Genomic DNA, 23,174 nt, shown 5'->3' with positions numbered 1-23,174 from the left:
GCAGGAGTTCCCTAGTGATGCCCAGATCTGTTTCTCTGTAGCATCTGTGTGTCAGGAGTGGCCCAGAAAAACCTGGCCCAGGGCCTGGGCTTTGTAGTGGGTTGAATGCGGCCCAATAGGTAGATTTTGAATCCTGGCAACGGGTGGAGGTGCTGTGGGCGGATCTCCAAGTCTGGGCCGCCTGCTTTGGGGATCCCATTGCAGAAGCAGGAATCATAGCCTGGGATGCTGCTGCTGCTGCTGGATCCATTTATTCACTTCGAGCAATTTACAAACCTGGCCTTGAAAGAGGGAGGAAAGGAGCGCTCTACACATGCTCCAAGGAAGTGTGGTCTGCGTCGCCCCGCAATATTCACCTCGCGGCTGCCGTGTCGCCATGGCAACCGAGAAAGAGAGCGGCGCGCGAAAAGCCCGTTCAGCCCAGCACCTTCCCATCAGCTTCGGAGCAACCAGCCAATCAGAAGCGCGGGAGAGTGAGTTGGACCAATGGAAACTCGGCGGGAGGAGGCAAAGCGCGCAAGCGCAGATTGAAAGAGAGAAGGGACTACATTTCCCAGCACACCCCACTCCCCACCCAGCGGAGTCCAAGGCCCGAGCGGCACTCGCGTAGCGCTGGCGAGGAAGGGCAGAGGTAGGTCCTTGTCTGGCAGCAATAGGCTTTTGTGCCGGAGAGAAGCAGGGTCAGGAAAGCTGTATTGTCCCTGTTCACCACCACCACCTCCGTCCAAGGAAGGCAAAGCGCTTCCTGTGCCATCTTGGGGCGGAGGGAGCCGTGTCAGCTTCACCTACAAAATGCCGAATATTTTCGGTATTTAAATCCTCCTATCAGCCTCGTATGAATTTCTAGGCAGGTGCTGGTGAGGAATAACATGCCCAGAAGTCTTGAAAATTATAAATTATATGAAATATTTTTTTAAAAAATCATAAAGTTTAATACACCACTTGATCGCAGAGAAAACTAGACCCTCAAGGCAGTTTAGGGTGCAGGAGAAAACACGTGGCAGTTTGCTGCCGACTTGGTGGAGAAAGGAGAGCAAACAGGTTAAAATAGAAAAGCAGCGCTTCATGAATTTGCACCAGGGATTCAAAATAAATAAAACCAGAACAACATTAAGGATGCAGTTCTCTGGACACTTGCTGGGCGGTGCCTGACATCTCTGCTGCTCACCCAAATGCCTGATGGGGATCAGAGGGGGTTTTGCCAGCCTGTGGAAGAAGGAGGACCTTCTGCGTGTGGAGCTTCTGGGGCAGAGTGTTTCAAGCCTTGGCAGCCACTCTGGAAAAGGTCCTGCTGTTTCTGCTGGATAGCATAAAGGGAAATCAATCGCTTAAATTTGGGAGTGTGCTGCATTGGGCACACTTGCAGCATCCAAGGCTACCAAGCTGATCAACTTTATTCTTAGAATAAATGAACTGAATCCTCCAGAGGCCCACCCAACACTTCTGGTATGATCAGTGTCCTGACACCTAAAGTGACTGCTGGATGGCTCTTCAGTGGAGGTGGCAAAGTTGTCATTCTTTGCTGCCTTCAGCACTTCTTGGTAGGCAGAATTATGTAAACTACCAAGCACTCGGTCAGCTTTAGTACAAGTTTCCTGCCACCTGCACTCTGGTCATCTACCAGCCGCTGCAGCTCAGTAAACAAGATGCAGAGCAGACTCTGCAACATCAGAGGGGACTCCTGGGAGCAATCGTGTCAATATCCCATCTCACTGCACCACCCCACAGTGAGACCCAGGCTTTGACTGTATCACCAACTCCATCCACTGGAAACCCACACCGTCCCAGCCTGCCGAGCATTCAGGAATCTACTAGGTTCCATTAATCTCTGGGGGGCAGACCATAGAATTGCTCTGCAACCCCTGCAGAGTGGGTCTGCTGCCCAAAGCTCATATGTTCTGGCCATGACAACAAGGTTACCATCATCCTTCCTATATCCTCACCATCCCTCTCCCTGCTAAGAGTAAACACTAAATCAAGAGTATGTTGGGATGGGCAGATGGCAATGTGAGGCTTTCCATGGAGGCCATGAAATCCAGAGCTGGCCCTGAAACGTACCGATGAGGATAGCTTGGTGATGGAGCATTATCTGCTTGTAGCAGTTAGGCTGTGCTAGCATTGCTTCAGAAAACAGTATTAAAAAGCACTGTAAATGACTGGCGTGATAGACTGTGGCTGAGAAGTTCACCTAGGAAATCCAGTCGGCTATAGGACTTGAGAAGGAAATTTAAAAAAATGAAAAATCAGAATCTGTTTGTTAACTTGGTTAATAGCATGAGGAAATCCCAGCTAGCAACCTTCAGCCCTTTTGGAAAAGGCAGGGAAGATGGGTTTGTTCTCCTCAAAGCTTTACCTAAACTCTGAGGGATGAGGGACATAGTTGGCACCCTCCTGGTATTAAACTAGGATTTCATTTTAAACCAGGTATTCTTTTTAAAAAATGATACACAGTAGTGTGTGTGTTTGTATGTGTATGGTTTTGAATCAGTTTTGATTCAGCCTACTGCTATGACTTAACTAACTTGTTTTGAGTCCTGCAAACATGTTTGATGCTCTGCAAAAGGAAATGTCTGCTTTGTTTTTGATGCAGATGTGTGACAAGCCAAGTGAGGGGAAGGGCAGGTTGAGCCAAGCCTGGTGTTGCCGGAGTCTTGTTACCTGGGCTGCTTCTTGACCTGACTTCTGTGTTTTGTTTCCAGGATGGCTTCTGGGGACTCCAGTTCCCTGCACACCATTCACGGTGCCCTGCAGGAGTGTTTCCGTGCTCTCCAGGAGCAACACGAGGCTTGGAAGAGAGTGCTAGCTGCCTGCACACCTCTTCTCAGTTCCTTGGCCAACCTGGCTGAGCAGATGCAGGCCTCCCAGAAGGTCTCCTTTGCCAACACCCCCCTGCGAGACTTCCCAGATCTGCCAGAGAGGCTGAGGCACAAGCAGCAATGTGCCATGGAGGCTTTGCTGGAGGTGCTGCAGCAGGACCACCTGTAAGGTCATCTGCTTTGCATTGTGGGTAGGGCAGAAGGGAGGGGGAATTGCAGCTCTCTGGGTCATTCACAGTGTGAAAAAAGTTCCCGTCAAAATTATTTGGCAGCTGACAGTTTTTTGTAGGCATGAACAATTCTATATTATTACTCTATAACTTACAACTATGGCCTCTTAAAAGTACATCTAAATTTATTTGGGTTGGAGCCAGATCTTAAGTTAATTGAACTTAATTCCCATTGAAATCAAGTAAGTTCAGCTGACTCTGTCTGGTTCCAGTCAGTTATTTATGTAGCACTTTCCCAGTTTAAAAAAGGAGTTTCATGCTTTTACTTATTTTCATAACAGCAGCCCACATGGGGTAGCTCAGTCTGGCTTCCCTTGGCTCTACCCAGTGAGCTTTGTGGCAGTTCCTAGTGAGCTGCCCAAGCTCAGCTCACCGTTCCCATTGCAACAGGTTGAATTTAGGTAAGACCTTTGTTCAAATTAGCAACGTTTGCCTTTTGCTTAAGTTGTCTACACAGCTTTTAGAGCAGGCATAGGCAAACTCGGCCTTCCAAATGTTTTGAGACTACAGTTCCCATCATCCCTGAGCACTGGTCCTGTTAGTTAGGGATGATGGGAGTTGTAGTCCCAAAACATCTGAAGGGCCAAGTTTGCCTATGCCTGTTTTAGAGAATCAGCCAAAAATTTCTCACCTCCAACCTGAGCTCGGGCAGCAGAGATGTGCAAGCCAGATTCTCACCCTGTCTTAAACTTGTGCAAGGCCCTTCAGACAATATGGCGAAAGTGCAAATAAGAGAGAATGTAACAATGTATGATGAAAGCCAGTATTAGCACACTTATAATGAACCAGTAGTTTCTCTGGGTGATTGATCTCTATGGAAACCACCCCAGAGCGTGACATGAGTGGTCTTTGTTTTGTGCAGAATAGAGCTCCAGAAAGTGAGGGATACTGTTGGGATCCGTGTGGACAGCGTTTTCCGGCTCTGTGAGCAGCCAAGAGATGGCCTAAGCCTGGAGACAACCTTCCAGCGCTCTGCATCGTGCCCCTCATTGGCAGACATGCTGGAGTGGCTTCTGGATGTTGAAGAATTTTACCACCGTGTGTATCCTTTGAAAGAGTTCTGCATCTGCAAGGTCCTCCTGTTCTCCAGAAACAGACCTTTATTAAAATACTTATCTATGCAGCCTTTATGTCTGTCTTGAAAAAGACCCCCAAGATAGCTAACAGTTCAGTTTAGCAATAAACACTGAAACACAAGCCAGTAAAAGAAAACAACATTAGCACACCAGAATCCTTGTTGCCTCCAGCTCTGGATAAGATGCCTCACTGTTGATTCAGTTGTCACTTGTGAGAGTTGCAGGGCCCCAGCCCCAAGGCCATTCTCCCACAACTTTTCAAGCTGTGCAAGTGTGGAGGAGGCAGGTTTCAAGCCCTCTGCCCCCAGAAACACTCCTTTCCTTCCATGGAGTTCAGCTCTTCTCATCGCCCCTGAAAAGCTCCTGTTGAGAGCATCTGGCAAGATGTAAATTTACCAAATAATCCTGTGCTGGGCTGCTCTCATTTGCCCCTCTGATTTGTGTAGCTTGAAGTTATTGTGCCACCTCCTTTGACTGAGGCCCTTTGGGCTTTCCCCATTTTCATGGAACAGGGTGAATGGAAATGAGTCTCTTGTCATTCCACTTTGAGCTGGCTGCTTATCTGTCCTTAACACCTGAAAAGATACTTAGGGCTCAAGTTTCTCCTCCTTCAGGTCAGCTACACAAATCTGATGGAGATGCAAGCTCTTCCAAAGGCCTGGGAGCAGGTGCTACAGCAGGGCCTCCAAAACACAGCAGAAGGTAATGACACCAATGTGGAACATGTCTTTGGCGATGAGGTGGGGTCAGTAGCAGACACAAACCCTCAGCTTCTAGTAGCTGGATAGAGGTATAGCACCATGAATATGGAGGCTTCATGTTTGGGAATCTTAAATGTTAATACTGGGAGAGTGTTCAGTGCACCTTCACGTACACTGCCTTGTTGTGATCCTTACACCATTCCTGCAACATAAGGCAGTGCGCTAGTGCTGATGCAGGGCAAGGTTTCATGGCAGAGGTAAGATTTTGACGGGAGAGTCTTAGTCACTGGCAAATAGCCACCAACAGGCCCATCATCTGTGAACAGGTGCACAACTGAACCAATATTGGCCTATAGAAAACGACAGTGCTTTGCACCTGCAGTATCCCTGCTTTGAAGTTTTACCCATGACCTGTTCTTCACAAAGAGTCCTCTTCTGATCTGTCTCTCAGAAGTGTTGCTGAAGGTCTCCTTCTTTCTGGAAGCTGTGTGAGGACATGGAACTTGCTCATCTTCCCAAGAGAGGCCAGCTTTCCCGGGACAGCTCACCACCATGTGAAGAGGCCCAGACCTTAAACAGGGCTGCTTTTTGTTTTCGGATGGAGCTCCCCAGCCCTGCAGTCAGAAGATGCACAATTCTGGATCCTTCTCTGTGTGGGGATCTGGGCTGGTGCTGGCCCTCAGATTTGAAATGAAGAGTATGTGAAAAAGTAGCTGGGGATCATTCCTTATTGAGCCACATGCCACCATTTCTGGTAGGCGCCTCTTTGTAAATTAAACTTGATGTCGTACCCTTGGAGTGCAAAATGTCCCTTTTCTTCTTGTGCCTGTAGCTGTCCAGAGTGGAGCAGCTGCAAGAAGCATAGCCTGGGTGAGGGTCTGTGGGGTAGTTTCTCCAGAAGATCAGCCAGGTGCCACTTTTTCCAGGAATAGATTCACGTAGCCTGGCTGAATTTGTATTTAGCCACAACAAAGAGGCAACATTTCTACATATTCTAATGACAATTGGTCATGGCACCAAACAGAGGAGAAGTAATGTGCATCATTTAAGTGGTGCTCAGAAATGGGTGTAAAATGTAAGTGTTGGTGAACTGATTTGGAACAGTGACCACATTGCTATCAAATTCAACAGATGGGGAAGAATGTCTAAGATAGAAGGAATTGGAAGGTCAATATAGCAATGCTGTTATAAAAATCTATGGGGCAACTGCACCATATGCAGAAATGCAGAAATGGAAAAGGTTCAGAAAAAGGCTACCATAATGATCAAGGGGATGTAACAGCGGCCCTATGAGGAACAGTTACAATATTTGGGGCATTTTAGTTTGGAAAAAAGGCAACTAAGGGGTCTAGGGGAACTTGGGACCATCCAACAAAGCTGAATGTTGGAAGATTCAGGATGGAAAAAGAAAGTACTTCACACAGCATATAGTTAAACTATGGAATTCATTGCCATAAGATGTAGTAACGGACACCAAATTGGATAGCTTTAAAAGAGAATTAGACAATCCGTGTCTCCTAGCCATGATGGTTATGTTTCACCTCTACTGTCAGACACACTATTGCTCTGAATACCAGTTGCTAGAATCACAAGTGGGAAGGGTGCTATTGCATGCAGGTCCTGCTTTGGCGCTTCCTGTGGGCATCTGGTTGGTCACTGTGAGAACAGGATGCTGGACAGAATGAACTCCCTTTGGAGTTTCAGGAATTGCCTTGCAGTTGTTAGGAGTGAAGATGAAAAGTGTTGTGCCTTATCACTCCCACAGCTTTCCCCCACTTTTGGTGGAAGTGCCGTTCCCCTTGAGAAGGAGGCTTGAGCAGTCAGCTACTGTAAATCAGTTTTGTATGTATTACTTCAGTAATACTGTTAAATTGCAAAGTGTTCTGTCCCAACAGCCCTGTGAAGAAGGTTGGTAATATTTCCGTTTCTATACTGTGGCATCACTGTATCTATGGAAGGAAACTATTCAGCTTTTAAAGTGTTTGTGACTGTATAACAAAATGTGATTGAGTTCTTACTGCTTCCCTGCATGCTGTGTGTCCACTTGAGGGCGCTTGCAGACCTTCCTACAGAGGGAGCAGCTGGGGCGAAGCAAAACCCTTTGCCTCTCTTACTTGGCATATTAGGTCAGTGGTTGTTCCTCATTTCATACTCTGGTATTTTAAACAGCCCTGCTGCGCACCTGCTAGAGGAAGATCCCACCTCTGCGCAACGGGAAAAATCGCCTGCCTTCAAGTATAATTGGTTTATTTTATTATTTATAACACATTATTGTGAGTTGTCTTGAAAGCTGGGATGAAAGTCATTACAATAGCATTGTAAACTCACCCTGGTTTTATTCTACCTCCTCTGTGCTTGTTTCTCTTTTTGCATTTCTTAAAAGGCTCCTAAAAACTTCGTAAAATTAAATAGCCCAGTGCTCTTAGCTCCTGGTCCTCCTTTACTACATTTTCCATCTCTTTTCTTTTTACCAAATGCATTTTTATCGTCGCATGTGATAATACTTAAAATACACTAAGCAGCTTGGAGTGGGTGATGGCAGCAGAAGGTTTACCATCTTGCACAAACACACCCTTTCTGCCTCCAGGAGTGAGCAGTGCAGGGCTCCAGCAGGACACGTGACCAGCAGGTGCCTTTGATCCCCCCCATCTGGGCAATCTGCGTCAAAGCTGTGCATTCCTACGGTCATCTGGTGCTTGTGCTTGTTACCCACAAAACACCTGTCACTGTTAACATTGCACAGCTCTACTAATGTAGTGTTTCTGGCTGGAAATGGTGATGGATGGGTTTGAGGCAACACACAGGAAGGCAGCCCAAGAGCATCCTGCACAGCTGCTGCAAGGAGTTGTAGAGGAGCTTCCCTGCATTTGGTGTTGCGGCTGTTGAAGCAACAAGCTGTGCTTCTGCCTCTTGTGCTCAGAGCATCAGATCTCCCACCGGCTGAGTCTACACTTGGCTGCACTTTCTCTTTTCCATGTGGCCTCCAAATAAATCAGCCAGAAGAGCAGCCTGTTGCAGGAAAGGCCACAAGAAGCTGAAGAATGCAAGAAGTGGCTGTTGAAGTTGGAGGGTCTGCAGACTCTGAAGCTATGGCAGAGTTTCCCAAACTTGGGTCTCAGGCTGTTTTTGGACTACAACTCCCATCATTCCTAGCTAGCAGGACCAGTGGTCACGGATGATGGGAACTGTAGTCCAAAAACAGCTGGAGACCCAAGTTTGGGAAACGGGGCTTCTCTTTCTATCTGCCCCAAATGCTTTCTGTCCATCTTCACGCATCCTGCAGAAATATGTCCTTCAGGCCAGTTGTTAACATGGCTGTGTCATAGTCGCAAACATGCTTAGCTTGCGTTCTCATTTGCTTTGGTGGATCTGGCAGGGTTTATCACATCTTGCCAGCAGTGCATGGAAATGGCAGCCTTGTCACATTTCTGGGGCCAAGCCCACAGCTGACATTTCTGGATCGTACCCCACCCCCACCCCACAAAATCGCTCTGGGACGATGTCACCGAAGGAATCATTTGTGATTTCTGCTGGAGGGCCTTTTGGGGAGTGGAGGTTGCCTGAGAGGTGCCACTCACCCCAGCAGAGCAAAAGCCAAGCCCGTCTCAGACTGCACCCAGCTGCGGACCTGAAACCAATTAGGCAGGGCGGTGCGCCTTTCCGAGGCAGTAACCCAAAACCGTCACACACATTAGGCTGAGATGGACGTTGAGAAGCGGTTGGAATTCGTTACAGAGCAAAACACACAACTTGTGGCACTGAAATAGAACCATCAGGTTCCGCTCGTACGACCCCTTCACATCAGAGAACTTAATAGAATTATCCCATCAAGGGACATATGTTGAAGGTCAAATTATTAAAGACAAATGGAATCTTATAAAAACAACAGAGTCTTGTGGCACCTTAGAGACTCGCTAATTAATTATGGTGTAAGCCTCTATATGCCGTAAGAAGGCACTTTGTTGCTTTTTGCGGCAGTGGGCTGATGCAACTATTCTGTCCTTCTGAAAATGCCAAAATGTGGTTGGAAAGGGCCAGCTGGGAAGATGGGATTTTAAATGGACCCCTCAGAACAGCCATCCCTACAACCCGCCAGATGTTTTAGACTACAATTCCCATCATCCCTGACCACTGGTCCTGTTAGCAAGGGATTGTGGGAGTTGTGAGGCAAAACATCTGGAGGGCCGCAGGTTGGGGATGCCTGCCTCAGAATAAAGGAACCCCAAAGAGCCACTCTAAGCCACCTTCTTGGATAAATGAGAAGATTAAACTGGCTTACTGTGAATAAGACCATCTAGGTTAGTTTTCTTTACTCTGGTGGCGGCAGCAGCAGACCCTCAAGGACTTGGGCAGAGGGAGGCCTTTTCCAGCACCTGCTATTGATTCTCTTTAAGTGCAGTTGCTGGTTCTAGACTGGGAAGGTCCTTTGCATTCTTGGTGTGCAAGAGGAGAATGTTGCCATTTTGACCAGGGACATCTGTGTGGTGAGCTGAGCTTCCTTTCTGTTCTGCCCATCTCTCCCCCTTCCTCCATGGCAGGAGCGCCCAACCCACCAGAGTACTGAAATAGGTGATGCTCCTTGTTTGACTGAGTCCCACCAGAAAGCCATTGGGGGAGACGGAGAACAAAGCCTTGGTTTGTGCAGGATTTCTGATGCTGTGCATCCCCACAAGGTGCTTTCTCTCAGCCTGCCACAAGGTGGAGACATCCTGGCTGTTCCTTCCTTCGCAGTCTTGCTCCTTGCCCAAAGGCAGCTGCATGTGGGCTGGCTGAAGGCCCAACAGCGGAGAAGGGAGAGGAATTAGATCTCATTTAAGCCCACTTTGGTTGTAAATAAACTATAATCACTTCAAATGTTTTGCTTAATAAGGAAAGGATGTTAACCATTAGGCAAACACTCAGCGAGCCCGTTACTGCCAGACTGGAGATACCAAAGGGGAAGGCGATTCAACCCAAGCTGTTAAAACAAACCATTTGCGGGTCTGCAAAAGGCGGGTTTGTATTTCTTTAGATCTGGCCCCTTTCTGGGTCCAAATAATCAAAATTTACATTGGGGATGGAGGGGAGAGGAGAGTTAGTATCACTTCTGTAATGCCCCAAGGGAGAAGAGCTGCATAAACCAGGATCTGCACATAAAGTACTGCTGATTCCCCCTTTCCCCACTTCTGTTGCAATTCCGTACCTCTCCCATCCCAAAAGCCTTTCACTAAGAACTTTAGTCCGGCTCACAAATGGGGGCAGATGACTTGCAAGGGCGAATGATGCCATTTCATTAGGTTGCGCAGAGGGAGAGAACGGAAGGAGGGCTGCTGCTCCACTGACTCTGCTGAGAGACTAGGTCTCTGGCTCTTCCTCAGCCATTACCCAATAGCATCCACTCTGTCAGGCTGCAGCAGTGTGAGAGATGGGAAGCAGGGCTACTTTGCTGGCTCTGCTGAGAGAACAGCTGCCTTTGGCTCTCCCTCATTGCCTAGTGGCAGCCATTCTGCCAGGCTGCAGAAGAAAGGGAATGAAGGGAAGCAAGGCCACTCCACTGGTTCTACTTAGAGATTTGGCTACTTTTCTGTGTCTGAACTGACCTATCCCAGCTGGTCCATGTCTACTTCGTAACTGAGAACTGGTGCTTGACTTTGCTTTTCTCCCTCTCTCCCTCCGCCTTTGCTTATGTTGTGTCCTTAAGGACAGGAACTGGTGTTGATCTGTAAGCCACTCTGGGAGCCCTTTTTGGCCGAAGAGTGAGATTTAAAAAATCTTTAAATAAAATAATCAACTGTACAATATTTCTCACATACATGTGTGCTGCATGTGTGCACTTGAAAGCATGCAAAGGGGAGCTGTCTGCAACCAGGGAATGAGAATTTCAGTGGCTGCTGGGAAGAGCACCTCCAGGACTCGTCTACTGCCACACTGAGCAATGACCCTTCCAGAGTTGTCTTCTTCCTCCATCCCCTCCTCCTCCTCCTCCATCTCTGCTGGTCTTTTTCCATCTGGCCACCAAGAGGACTGGCTGACTCACAGCTGCTTCAGCAGAAAGTACCCAAGAGACCCTTGACCTGTGGGTGCTGCAAGACATCCTGCTCAGGACACCTGGAGACAATTGTGGGGGGTGGTAGTGGTGGTAATGTTTTATGGGCTTCTGTTAGGCCCAAGATTTAATGTTGGTTGTATGTTATTTTTTCCCTGCTTTTGTGATTCTGTTTTTGTATTTTGTTGTAAGACATTATTCATTATAATGGGTTTATTTAATTTTATTGAATATTTTTTGAGATGCTTTCATTAACACTTAAATTTTGTTACATTTCATAACTTAGTGAATTATGTAATTTTTTCCTTGCAAACTGCCTTGGCCATAGTTTACTATGGAAAAGTGGCGTACAGATAAGTTATGATGTTGATGATGGAACATTTGGCACTTCCAGGCAAATTTGTTTCTTTTTGCACATCAAAGGGAAACATTTTTCCTTCCTTCCAGTGTTGCCCATGGATTGCCACTACTTTGTTCTTCCCTGACCTTCTACCCACCAGCATGAAGGGGCAACTGGCTTTCCCCCATAAGAGTCCAGGCACTATAACTGTCTCATCCATAGGTGTGTGAGTGATCAGGGATCTCATAGTTGCCATGGTCTGACTTTAATGGGATGCGTTGCTCATTCCCCAGAACAGATTACAGGCAAGGACAGAAAGATGCTGTGAGGACCTCTGCCAACTCTCTTGACTCGGGTGAAATAAGCCAGTTGCACAAGTAGAGAAGATCAATAACAGCTGTAGAAAAAGCCAAGAACAGCAGCAAATAGATATGGTTCTCAACATTTTTTGAGGAAACCATTCAAGCAGCATGTTTTGTTGAGCTGGAGTAGAAAAAATTTCCCCAAGCAGTTTTTATCAAGAAGCATCCAGCATTTCCCTTAACAAAAGAGCGTTCTCGAAACGCTTTGAGGACCATGTCCATTGGGCAGCTGCCTCTTCTGTTGCTGTTTTTCTGGGCTGATGAAGCAACGAACATGTGGTAGCGATTGGCGCCTGCTACTTTCTCTGACATCATGACTGAGGGTTAGAGTTGAGCCAGAAGCCTGGGAGAAAGAAGGGGGCATTTTGGAGTTGGGGGGGGGGGTTGGAATCCTGGACTCTGATTACAAAATGTTATTTATGAAGTGGTGAGCTCATGAGCAGCCCAGGTACTGCCAAATTTAAAGGTTTTTTCATCTAACAGAATGAACATAATTTTAACATGAATATCCAAGCAAAGACCCATGGATTCTGGACAGCTTTATGGACACAAGCAATAAATTCTGTGCTCAAGAGCCTCTGCAAGTTGAGTGAATTGGTGGTAAAATGACAAATGCAGTTCAATGTAAAGAAGTGCAAAGTGATGTGTGTTGGGGCAAAAAAATGTTCATTTCATATATGCAGTTCTAGGATCTGAACTGGATGTGACTTACCAGGAGTCATAGTGGATAGCTCCATGAAGATGTTGGCCCAGTGTGTGTTGTGGAAAAGGCAAATTCTGTGCTAGAGATAATTAGGAAAGGAATTTAATATAAAACTGCCTTTAATGCTGTTAAGCAACACTATGGTGCAGCCACTTTTGGAATACTGTGTATGTATGTGGTGGCCTCATCTCAAAAAGGATATTGTAGAGTTGGGAAAGGTTCAGAAAAGGGGACAAAAATGATCAAAGAGATGGAGCAACATCCTTGTGAGGAAAGGTTGCAGTATCTGCCACCAGGAACTTTAGAGAAAAGGTGAATAGGACATGACGTGATGAAAGTTTATATAATTATGCATGGCATGGATGAAACAGGTAGAGAGAAGCCCCCCCCCCCATAACAGTAGAACTTGTGGACATCCAGTGATGTTGAATATTGGAAATTCAAGACAGATAAAGCTCATGGAATCCACTTCCACGGGAGGCAGTGATGGGTACCAACCTGTATGGCTTTACAAGAAGATTAAGGAAATTCAGGGAGAAGAGGGCTATCAGTGGCTGCTAGCCATGATGATTATGCTCTGCTTCCACAGTTGGAAACAGCAATGCTTCCGACACTGGTGGAGGAACAGGAGTGCGGGGCAAGCGCATCGCCCCCGGCGGCATGATCCCGGTGGGGTGCCATCGCGGCTCCCCCCCCCCGCTGGGCACCATGTCCCTGCAGGCGGTGCGCCACCCCCCCAGGACATGTGCCATACCCCTGTGGGCGGTGCCCCATGCCCTCAGGGTGCATGCCAGCCACACCCCTGCCTGCTCTCCCCCCCCCCCGCCAGAGCTTGAAGCTCCGCCACTGGCTTCCGATCACCTGTTGCTGGAAACCACAGTTGGGGAGAGTGCTCTTATGCTGGCATCCTGCTTGTGGGTTTTCCAAAAGAGGCCTCTGGTTGGCTACTTTGAGAACAGGCTGCTGGACTAGATGGGCCATTTGCCTGGTCCAGCAGGCTCTTCTGTTATTTGATGTCACTGGGCACACCGACCAGATGCTTGTGCAGCCCACCACTATAGATGCTGCTGTCCAAACACCAACAAGTGCAGAAGCCAGCAGGGGGAATATTGTTTGAATGCAATGACACCTGAAGAAATGTGAGGACACCTAAATCCCTCAATCGCTAAGGAAAGACACTGCGTTTATTGCACAGTAAAGCAATTTGTCTTTGTGGAGGTTCTGCCATGTCAGTTCTCACAAGGCCTGAGTGTAAGCAAGAGACTGGTTTCTGTGATGCTCTTTTGTACATCCCTGCAGAGGAGTTTCACAGAAGGGAGGGGAAGCTCATCCTGTACAGATTCCCCCCCCCCTTTGCTTTCCTTTTTGAAAAACGTGGCTTGCATTATACTTACAATGTTTTCTTTGAAAAAAAATTATGTGTATGTATTTCCACATTCCAAATTTGGAAGATTTAAAATGTATAAATAATCCAATAATTTGGGGGCACTGCAATAAGATTTCATGTGAGGAGATAAATCAACCTCTCATTTACATGCTTAATTCATTCCACATTTCGTTCACCAGCCTTCTTGGAAAAGGCTCAAAGGTATTTCTCCGAAGGATCTGTCTTTTGCAACTTCTCCCGCTGCTGCTCAGCCTGGAGGCAGAAATGGAGCTCCACCCTAGGGCCAAATGTTGCACCCAGATGTCACAGAGTCAACCTTCTTTCAAGAATGCAACAGCTTCTCTGGGTCTGCTGTCATCCCTACCAGGCTGGGCAAGGAGGAGGATGGGTGTGCCTTTTTTGGAACTCTTCTGCCAGCCAGGAGGGGTGATTGGGACCAAATCCCCACCCAACCATGACTGACCTAGGGCAAGTCATTATCTCTCAAGCAAACTACATCGCATGTTTGTTGGGAGGAGAAAATGTGATGACCCTGTGTGAGTGACTGCACTGAGCTCTGTGGAAGACAGAGACTGCCATGGAGGAAGGAAGAACCTTGGACTGTGACATGGCCTTTGCCTGTGATGACAGCTGGGGTTCCTGGAGGCTCCCCCCCTGGTTCTGCCCCGTCTCTCAAATCTCTCCCAAAGTCTGATAGATGGAGCTTGGCTTCCTCTCTCCTTCCCTGAGGTTTGTGATCTTTGTGCCTAGCACAGGAAGATGTGCTCAATGACGCCATCCAAGAAGCTTGCCCACCCTTCTTCCTCGGCCTGTTCTGCTTTGTGTCCAGGAGAAACAAATCCTGTTTTGTCTGCTCCAAAGGCTGAAGAACAGGTGCGGAGAAACCTGCGTCTGTTGAGATGCTGCAGAACTTGGCAGCTTGGGCTTCTTTCTCTCTTTTTATAGGCTCAAAGCATTTTTCCAGAGTGATAAATTACCCGCCCAGTTGTCAGCAGATGAAGATGGCAAGTTTTATGGACTCACCAGCACTTTAGAGAGGGGGTGGGGGCTGTGGGGGCAACAGGTGCAGGAGGCCAAGGAAAGAACCCTACTTCCAGGCATGACAAGAAATGTCTGGGGCATGTCAGCGTCTCCCCACAGTTGTGAGTGATGGCCTGACAAATGGGGATGGACTCTTGATTCTTGGGAATATGGCAGCATGGCAGGAGTGGAGATCGAAAAGCCCAGGCCAAAATTTTATTTATTGAATTTATATCTCACCTTCTTCCCCAAGGAGCTTAAGGTGGCATATATGGTTTTCCCCCACCCCAGTTATTCCCCACAACAACCCCGTGAGGGAGGTTAGGCTGAGAGACTGTGACTGGCCCCAAGGTCACCCAGTGAGCTTCATGGCTGAGTGGAGGTCTGAGGCCTGGCCTCCCAGGTCTTAGTCCAACATGGTTTGTTGAGGCTGACAGTGAAGTTGAATTCTCTTGCTGCTACCAGACCCTTACTGACACTCAAGTCACAGCAGAGAGCCAGGAAGCAACAGGGAGGCATCAGTGGGAAAGAGCAAGTGAGCATGAGCCCGGCTGGGATGCAAGTTTCTACCAGCCAGTAGCCACTGACTTGGGAGTGGGCAAAACTCCCCCTCAGTTCTTTGGCTTGTTGCTATTCCTTTCCCCAATGCAGCCCAGCCCAGATTCTGGGGCCATCAGCTTTGATTGATTGGTTGGTTGATATGCTGCCTTTGTACACTACTCAGTAGCCATAAAATCTCGGAACGGCATAAAAGCCGTTCATCAGAGGAGAAAAGAAATGTAACAAACACAGCAGGGCCGCAGTACTCACAGGTCTTAAAACTTCCAGAACCCCATAGAGTCATAAAAGACGTCAATGTTAAAAAGATTAAAAGGCCCTGAGAAAATATAAATATAAAAAGGTCTTCAGCTGGCACAAAAAAGCCACAGCAGAGATGTCAGGTGAGCCTTTCTGAAGGATGGGGATGCTTCAGGTGGCTCCCATTTTTGCTAGCTACCTGTTGCCAAACCTCCTTTGTTGGAGGCAGCCAGGCAAGGGCCTGAGAAGGTGACTTGAATGTCTGTGTGGGCTTCCTTGGGGGGGAGGCATCTACTCCAAGCCCAACCATATGCAGGAGGCAAGAAGGGAGGTGGGGGCACCTCGTCACCCCCTCTTTCCTTCTTCACTCAGTGCCAGGCTCCCATGAGAGATGTAAAGCTGCTGCTGGTCTTTGCAGAAGTGACACACCAATAGCTTTCTTTAGCTGTGCGTCCTGCATTTCAGGGGGTTGGACTGAATGATGCCCTGGGTCCCATCCAACTCTACAGTTCTAGGATTCTAGGCTTCCCTGATTCTGCGTGTTGGTGGAAGCACATCTGACCACCCCTCCCTTTCAGTTTGCTTGGCAGGAACGGAAAAGGGCCAACCATCATTGGCGCCTTAGAGACCCCTTCTGATGAGACATTTTCAGCAGCTGCTCTACTGAGTTTTGAGTTCTGAGAAGCTCAGCCTGAGCTGGCCCTCCTCATACCCTTCATGGCCAACAGGAACACCAGAGTTGGGGGAAAGGTGCCAGCGGGGGTGGGTCGTCGGTGTGCCCACAGTTCACTGTGGCTGACTCTTCTTGACAGCTGTCTCCACCATGTCTCACTTGTGGGGAGCCACATCCCTTGAACCAGCTCTTCACTCTCTCTCCAAACCACTGTCTGGCTGAGGAGTGAGAAGTTCTGCCTTCCCTGCAGGGTGTCAAGCTGTGGAAAGGAAGGAGGAGCCAGTTGGCAGGCAGGCAGGCCCCACAGTGGAGCCAGGGGAAGGGGGGCACTGTGGCAGATGGGGATAGGGGGGCAGCAGTGCTTTCAGTTCCTCATCTTCCTCCTCCTGGCACTGCAGGGTTCCAGGGGTTGGAGCTCCACACCATATTCCAGGCAATGGAACAAGCAGGCACTCAGGGCGGTGGGTCAGTCACTTCCTAGACAGAGACTTCTTTGCTTTGAAGCTGCACAGGCGGTGATTCTCAGGCTCTGGTTGCATCCAGTGCATCCCCAACGCAGGTTTGGGAAGTAGTGTGTGCATGGTGTTGGCTGCACTCCATATCTAGCCTATGATTTCTTGTGAAAGGCTGTGTTTTGATGAGTTCTCCCTGCCCCCAAACCAGCTTTGGTGCGAATTGAGAAAAATTGGAGCCTTGCTATATCTGAAACTAGTAATGTGTCCCCCAGCCACAGGTTGAACATAAGAAGAGCCTGCTGCTTCAGGCTAATGGTCCACCTAGTCTAGTATCCTGGTCTCACAGTGGCCAACCAGATGCCCCCATGGGAAACCTGCAAGCCGAACCCAAGCACAAGAAGACCCTCCTGAATTTTCCAACAACTGGCATTCAGAAGCATTGCTACTCCGACTGTGGAGGGAACACACAGCCGTTGTGGCTAGCACCCCTCTCTGTGGATTTGTCTTATCCTCTTTTAAAGCTGTCTTGGTTGGTGGCTATCACTGCTTCCTGTGGGAGTGAGTTCCATAGTTCAACTCTGCACTGCCTGAAGAAGTCCTAATCAGAAGGCCTGATTGGACTTGTCAGCTTTCCATAGAGAGGCATGAGCTTGAGGCAAGGGAGCTCGCCCAGCTCTGCTCCCAGCCAGGGCCTGTGGCTTGAGGGCTGAACCTGCCTCTTGTTGCAGCTGATGGTACTCTCTCCCAGGGCTTTCAGTCCAGTGGCTGGCAGCAGCACCCACCACTGGAATAACCCAAGTCCAAAAGGAGGTCCCCAGATAAGCCTTGAATTTGGCGGTGGGCAATCTTTAGAGGTGAAGGCAGCTCCCAGCCACACAAAGGGCATCTTTCCACGGAGCTGCTCCTGCCCTTGTGAGGAGGACAGGCAGCCTGGGAGAAGACACTGTTACACCAGCAGCACCATGAGCATGCATTGCAAGGCATCTAAATCAATCCCAGGTCTTGCCCAAAGTCCAATTTTACTAGCCACAAGAGTCAGTCTAGATGAGGGGAGAACAATTTGCAGGCATTTCCCACCCCCCTGCTGGATGGCAAAATAGCAAAGTGGTGTGTGTGTGTTTCACACTTGGGACCTTCTCTAAGCCCCAGCTGACATTCTGAGGAGACCTCAAAAATCCTGAATGAAAACAAATGTAAAAATTATAGGTACATTTGTAACCTATTACCACTCAGCCTTTATGAAACCCTACACGTGCTGGCAAGGGGGAGAAAGAGTGGTGCCGTCCAAAGTATTTCCTTTTAAATGAGAAAGTTGCTCCAGACCCCATCTGGGCTCAGGCAGCTGCCTCTGGAAGGGGCCAGGCTCTGTTCTTGAAACAGAAAACACTGGAGGCAGGGGGAAGATGCTGTGATGCAAACGATCCCAGTGCTGTCTCACAGTATGGCAGGGCAGAGGCACAGGGTTTAGTCTCACCTCTCCAAAGGTGGGAAAGAGCTGGGCATCTTTGCTGTGTGGCTGGGCCTATGCCATGGATACAGGCTGCACTCTCCCCACCTCGGGACTTCCTGGAGAAAGGGCTTTGAGAAAAAGAAAAGTGGGGATGGGCCAAAAACAGGGCATCCAAAGTGGACAGGGGAATAGGAACACCTCCCTGCATTGGCCTTCCATTAAAATGCCCAGTCATTGTTTTAGAGAAAAGGCACATAAGAGGCGGAACATGGAACTAAAACTTATGGACAGCCAATGAAGCTGATTGCAAGAAGCTTCAGAACAGATCAAAGAAAGGACTTCTTAACACGGCGCATCGTTAAACTATGGAGCTCCTCCAGGAGGCAGTGATGACCACCAATTTGAATGGCTTTAGAAGAGTGTCAAAATCATGGTTGAAACGGCTATTGATGGGTACTAGCCATGATGGCTATGCTCTGCCTCCACAGTTGGAGACAGCAATGGTTCTCAATGCCAGCTGCTGGAAACAACGGGAGGGGAGTGCTCTTGTGTTCAGGTCCTGCTTGCCTGTTTCCCTTTGGGGCATATGGTTGTTCACCATGAGGACAGGATGCTGGATTAGATGAGCCAGAATTTTATTTTTACATTCTTATGTCCTTATGCAAGTAGTGTCAGTGTAAACCACTTGCAGGTGAACTTCAAGCTGGTGGCAGCCATGCCTTTAATTTCCTTGCATCTGAATTCAAGTGGTATTGGAGTAGGGCAGGTGGGTAGGATTTCGGGGAAATGGCTCTTACCCTTTTCATCCCCCTCTAAACCTCCCTTAAATGAGGGACCCAGGGAAATGTTGTTGCTGGCAGAGTCCCTGATTAGTGGGCTGTGGCAGTGTTTCTAGAGACCCTGGTGCCATGACAGTCATCTTCACGCCATCTATTGATTTTCTCTACTGCGTGTATCCCCCGAGTAGCAATGCATCCCCACACCCTTGCCAGCATCATTCAAGGCCTTTCAAAGGAGGGAAGTAGGAAGACAAGTATGTTTCTGAAAAAAACGGTCCAGCAACATTTAATAGGGTACCTTTTTTGTTTTAAAAAAGGTTGATGCAGTAGTTGACTCTTGGCCAAGTCGACAGCTACAGAAGCAGTTAGACCAATGTCCCAGATCACTTCTCTGACAGTACGATACTATGCATGTTTACTCAAAAATTTGTCCCACTGTGCTGATTGGGGCTTGCTCTCCAATATGCACACTGCCTCCTAGAGCGGTTTGGCGCCATGTTTCCCTCTTGCTTGAGCTCAGTAGCAGCTCCCAGAGGGAATGCAGATCAAGAAGCCTCAGAGAGCAGTGACCACATGAAAGAGCCCCCTGTCCTGCCCTTCCTCCTCCAGAGGCTTTTGTGGGATTAGCAACTCACCAGAAGGATTAGGGAGAGCAGGGAAAATACTCCAGAAGCAACATCTTCCCTCCAGCTTTGGAGGTCTGATTCCAAACCAGGCAGGAGCTGCACTGGGGGAAAAGCAACACCAGGAAGGCTCTGTGAAGATGATCTCTACAAAGGCAGCTGAGCAAGCAGAGAGGAACCAATGAGACTGCACAGGCAAGGAGGTGAAAGCTGGAGTTTGGCTGGTGCAATGAGAGAGATGCAGCTGCAGTGAGGCCATGGGGCCTCCCCACACCCAGCCCTCTGCACAGTGCAGTGTGATAAGCATGTGAGCAGCTGGTGGCCCTTTGGGGTCCCCAGGATCCCCATATGTCTCCCTCTTTCTGTTTTTGTGAGACAGAGCTTCCGTGAGACTCTCTGTCTTCCATCTGGGCTCAGATCAGCTGCATCCTGCCTGCTGAATCCCAGGGCTAGAACAGCAGCAGTTTTGCAGGTTTGGGCTGTGGGCCAGGCATGGAGTCACCTCCTCTCCTCATGCAAGCCCACCTAGTACAGCAGGTACTCTTCTCACCAGCCAAGCTTTTGAGGATCCCTCATCTAGAGAACCAGTCTTGCCCACAGCCACTCCCCATGGCAGTTTTGAAAGATTAGATAAATTGATGTGTTTGAAAGTGTTAGCAGTGATGGCTCAATGGAGCCTTCATGTTCAGAGGCAGTCTGAATGCAGGTGCTGGGGCAGGTGCTGGGGATACACAATGGCAGATAGTTCTCTATCCCCCAGCTGTCTACATTGGTTTGCGAGCGTTCTAGAGGCATCTGGGAGCTCTGTAGTTCAGTGGAGGTCCACCTCCTTTCCACGCAGAAGGTCCCAGGTTCAGGAGGGCTAAGAAAGACTGCTCCCTGAGACCCAGGAGAGTCAATGGGGAGGTAGTTCTGAGCTAGAAGGGCCAACAGTCGCACTCAGGAATATAGGAAGCTGCCTGGTGCTTCCTGTCCAGTCACTGTTGGTTGAACTAAAAGGATCCACCTTGGTCTCATCTAACATGTCGCTATGGATATTCCTATTTCTTTCCACTCCTCCCTGGCTTCCTGGTATCACTAACAGTGGGGCTCTAGACACACTGCCACCTACTCTGGCTCTGGTGCACTCCCACTACTGGTGTTGGAAGGTGTTCACATGTGACATGAACCACAATCAGTATCCATCCTGCAGTTCCTTGAGGAATACTTCTATTCAATGTCTTTCCCCTCAAACCAGCTTCCACCCCACTTGGAAAAGTAGGTTAAGTGGTTAAGCTGAAGTGCATACAGTTCAAATAGCCATCATGCAAGTGCAGAGAACAGCTACATGAATAGAAGTTGGTGGCTCAGGGGCAGGGAAACTAAACAAGTCATGTGATTCAAGTGAAGACATCTCCTTCCCCACCCCTGTCTCTGGTGTGTACACCCCATGTGCAAATGTGACTTGAAACATAGTGGGAGGAGAAGAGCTCACTGTGTTTTCAGCAGCTAATGGGTCCATAGCCTCAGTGCCAGAGGGTGACCAAGATGACCAAGGGTCTGTTGGAAAATAAAACCCCAAGGTGGTTGTCGCCAATGGAGGCAAAAGCCGTGAAAAAGCTCAATATGGAGGCCAAATGGCCAAAATATTGGGAAATTTTGGAACAGGAAGGAGATAAACTGAAACTACAGAGTTTTGAGAAATTGAAAGATAAAGTGCGAGACTGGCTCCATTACTATCAAATAATGGAGGTGTACAAACAGGACAGGAAAATTGGCTTCCATGTGGAGAAATCAAAATTAGAAATAGAACTGTTAGAACCCAATGCTAAGAATTTGTCAAGAATGTATAACTTGCTGTTGAAATGGAATACACAAGATAAAACAGTAAAATCAGCTATGATTAAGTGGGCACAGGACATAGGTCATAACATTATGTTTGCTGGCTGGGAACAGTTGTGGACCACCGGTATAAAATTTACGGCATGTAATGCCTTAAAGGAAAATATTATGAAAATGATCTATAGGTGGTACATGACCCCAGTCAAGCTAGCAAAAATCTACCACTTGCCTGATAATAAGTGTTGGAAATGTAAAGAAACTGAAGGTACTTTTTACCACCTTTGGTGGACGTGCCCAAAGATTAAGGCTTTCTGGGAAATGATATATAATGAAATGAAAAAGGTACTTAAATGTACTTTCCCTAAGAAACCAGAGGCCTTTCTCTTAGGCATTGTCGGCCAATTGGTGTCAAAGAAAGATAGAACTTTTTTTATGTATGCCACAACAGCAGCAAGAATACTTATTGCAAAGTATTGGAAGACACAAGATCTACCCACTCTGGAAGAATGGCAGATGAAGGTGATAGACTACATGGGACTGGCTGAAATGACCAGCAGAATCCGTGACCAGGGGAAAGAGACGGCGGAGGAAGATTGGAAGAAATTTAAAAGTTATCTTAAGAAACATTGTAAAATTAATGAATGCTAAAATGTTGACATTTTAGACATAAGGGGATTACAGCTGTAAAAGGTTAAGTATAAGAAAAGAATAAGGGAAAATTCGATAAAACTAAGGGGTAGGATTTGTTGAAACAAATTTCCAAATTGGGATGCAGAAAGGGGAGGTATGGGGAAGTCGCTGAAGTAAGGTTTAAGAAAAAAGGATTTGAAATTATACATGTTTGTTTATGTGTTTGTTTGTTTTGTATTGTGTAATGTTTGTGTTTATAAAAACTGTGAAAAACCAATAAAAAATTTATATATATAAAAAAAAGATGACCAAGGGTCTGTAAACTAAGCCTTATAAGGAACGGTTGAGGGAGTTGGCTATGTTTAGCTTGGAGAGGAGGAGACTGAGAGGTGATAGGATAGCCATGTTCAAATAGCTGAATGGCTGTCCCATGTTTTCTGCTGCTCATGAGAGTAGGACCCCAACGAACAGAGTCAAATGATAAGAAAGGAGATTCCTACTAAACATTAGGAAGAACTTTCTGATGGTAAGAGCTGTTTGACAGTGGAATGGACTCCCTCGGAAGGTGGTGCATTCTATTTCATTGTAGGTATTTAAGCAGAGGTCCAATTTCCATCTGTCAGAGATTCCTTAGCTGTGATTCCTGCATTGCTGGTGGTTGGAGTAGATGACCCTTGGGACCCCTTACAGTTATACAATTTTGTGATTCAATGGAAAGAAGAGGGTGGGGAGTGAGAGGCCTGTCAAAAGCAGGAGACCCTGCCCAAGCTCTTACAGCCTTGTACCGAAACCAGGGTTGGGAGATGGCTTTGCCAATTGACCTCCTTCACTCCTGGACTCTGTCTTGGTCCCCCAGGGGCCCTGCTCCAGAGCACCCAGCTCAAGTATCTTGCAAGGACTGTGATGAAAGGTATATTTATTGTACTTCATTGAGGCAAGTTGTTTCAGATGTTTCCAATTCATTGGCTGGTTCAGACATCTGTTCTTGGTTGGATCAAAAAAAAAGAAAAGAAAAGAAAAGAAAAGAAAAAGGGCTTAACTTGCAAGAAAAAATGTGTTTATCTTGGAGACTTATGACATTCTCTCTAATCCCAGTAAGTTGTCTATTATTGCTAATGGACAGGTGAGCTACAGCGAGGGCCAGGCATCTTACATCCAGGGTTAGTTCAAAGGAGCCATGGAGAGGCCAAGCAGGTCAGCACCAAGCAGCCCTCTCTTCCAGCTGAAAGGTTGGCCGGTCATATGCTTCCCTCCCATAGCACCAGAATTTCAACTGGGCTTGTAC

At 47.7% G+C, this 23,174-nt stretch overlaps 1 protein-coding gene across 1 annotated transcript; it reads left to right on the top strand.

Annotated features, from left to right (window-relative positions):
• Positions 1 to 514: 514 nt before the first annotated feature.
• On the top strand, positions 515 to 5,621 carry AIRIM (AFG2 interacting ribosome maturation factor). The gene is made up of 5 exons (XM_081203727.1): positions 515 to 631; positions 2,700 to 2,981; positions 3,909 to 4,088; positions 4,706 to 4,824; positions 5,275 to 5,621. Exons 2-5 carry the CDS (start codon positions 2,701 to 2,703, stop codon positions 5,313 to 5,315), a joined length of 621 nt encoding a protein of 206 aa, XP_081059853.1. The 5' UTR covers positions 515 to 631; position 2,700; the 3' UTR covers positions 5,316 to 5,621.
• Positions 5,622 to 23,174: the final 17,553 nt, after the last annotated feature.

The sequence above is a fragment of the Podarcis bocagei genome (assembly GCF_964188305.1).
Source record: "Podarcis bocagei genome assembly, chromosome: 7".
NCBI classification, from domain to species: Eukaryota; Metazoa; Chordata; class Lepidosauria; order Squamata; family Lacertidae; genus Podarcis; species Podarcis bocagei.
Note: the sequence above shows the minus strand (reverse complement) of the source record. Positions and strands in the feature narration are given on the sequence as shown.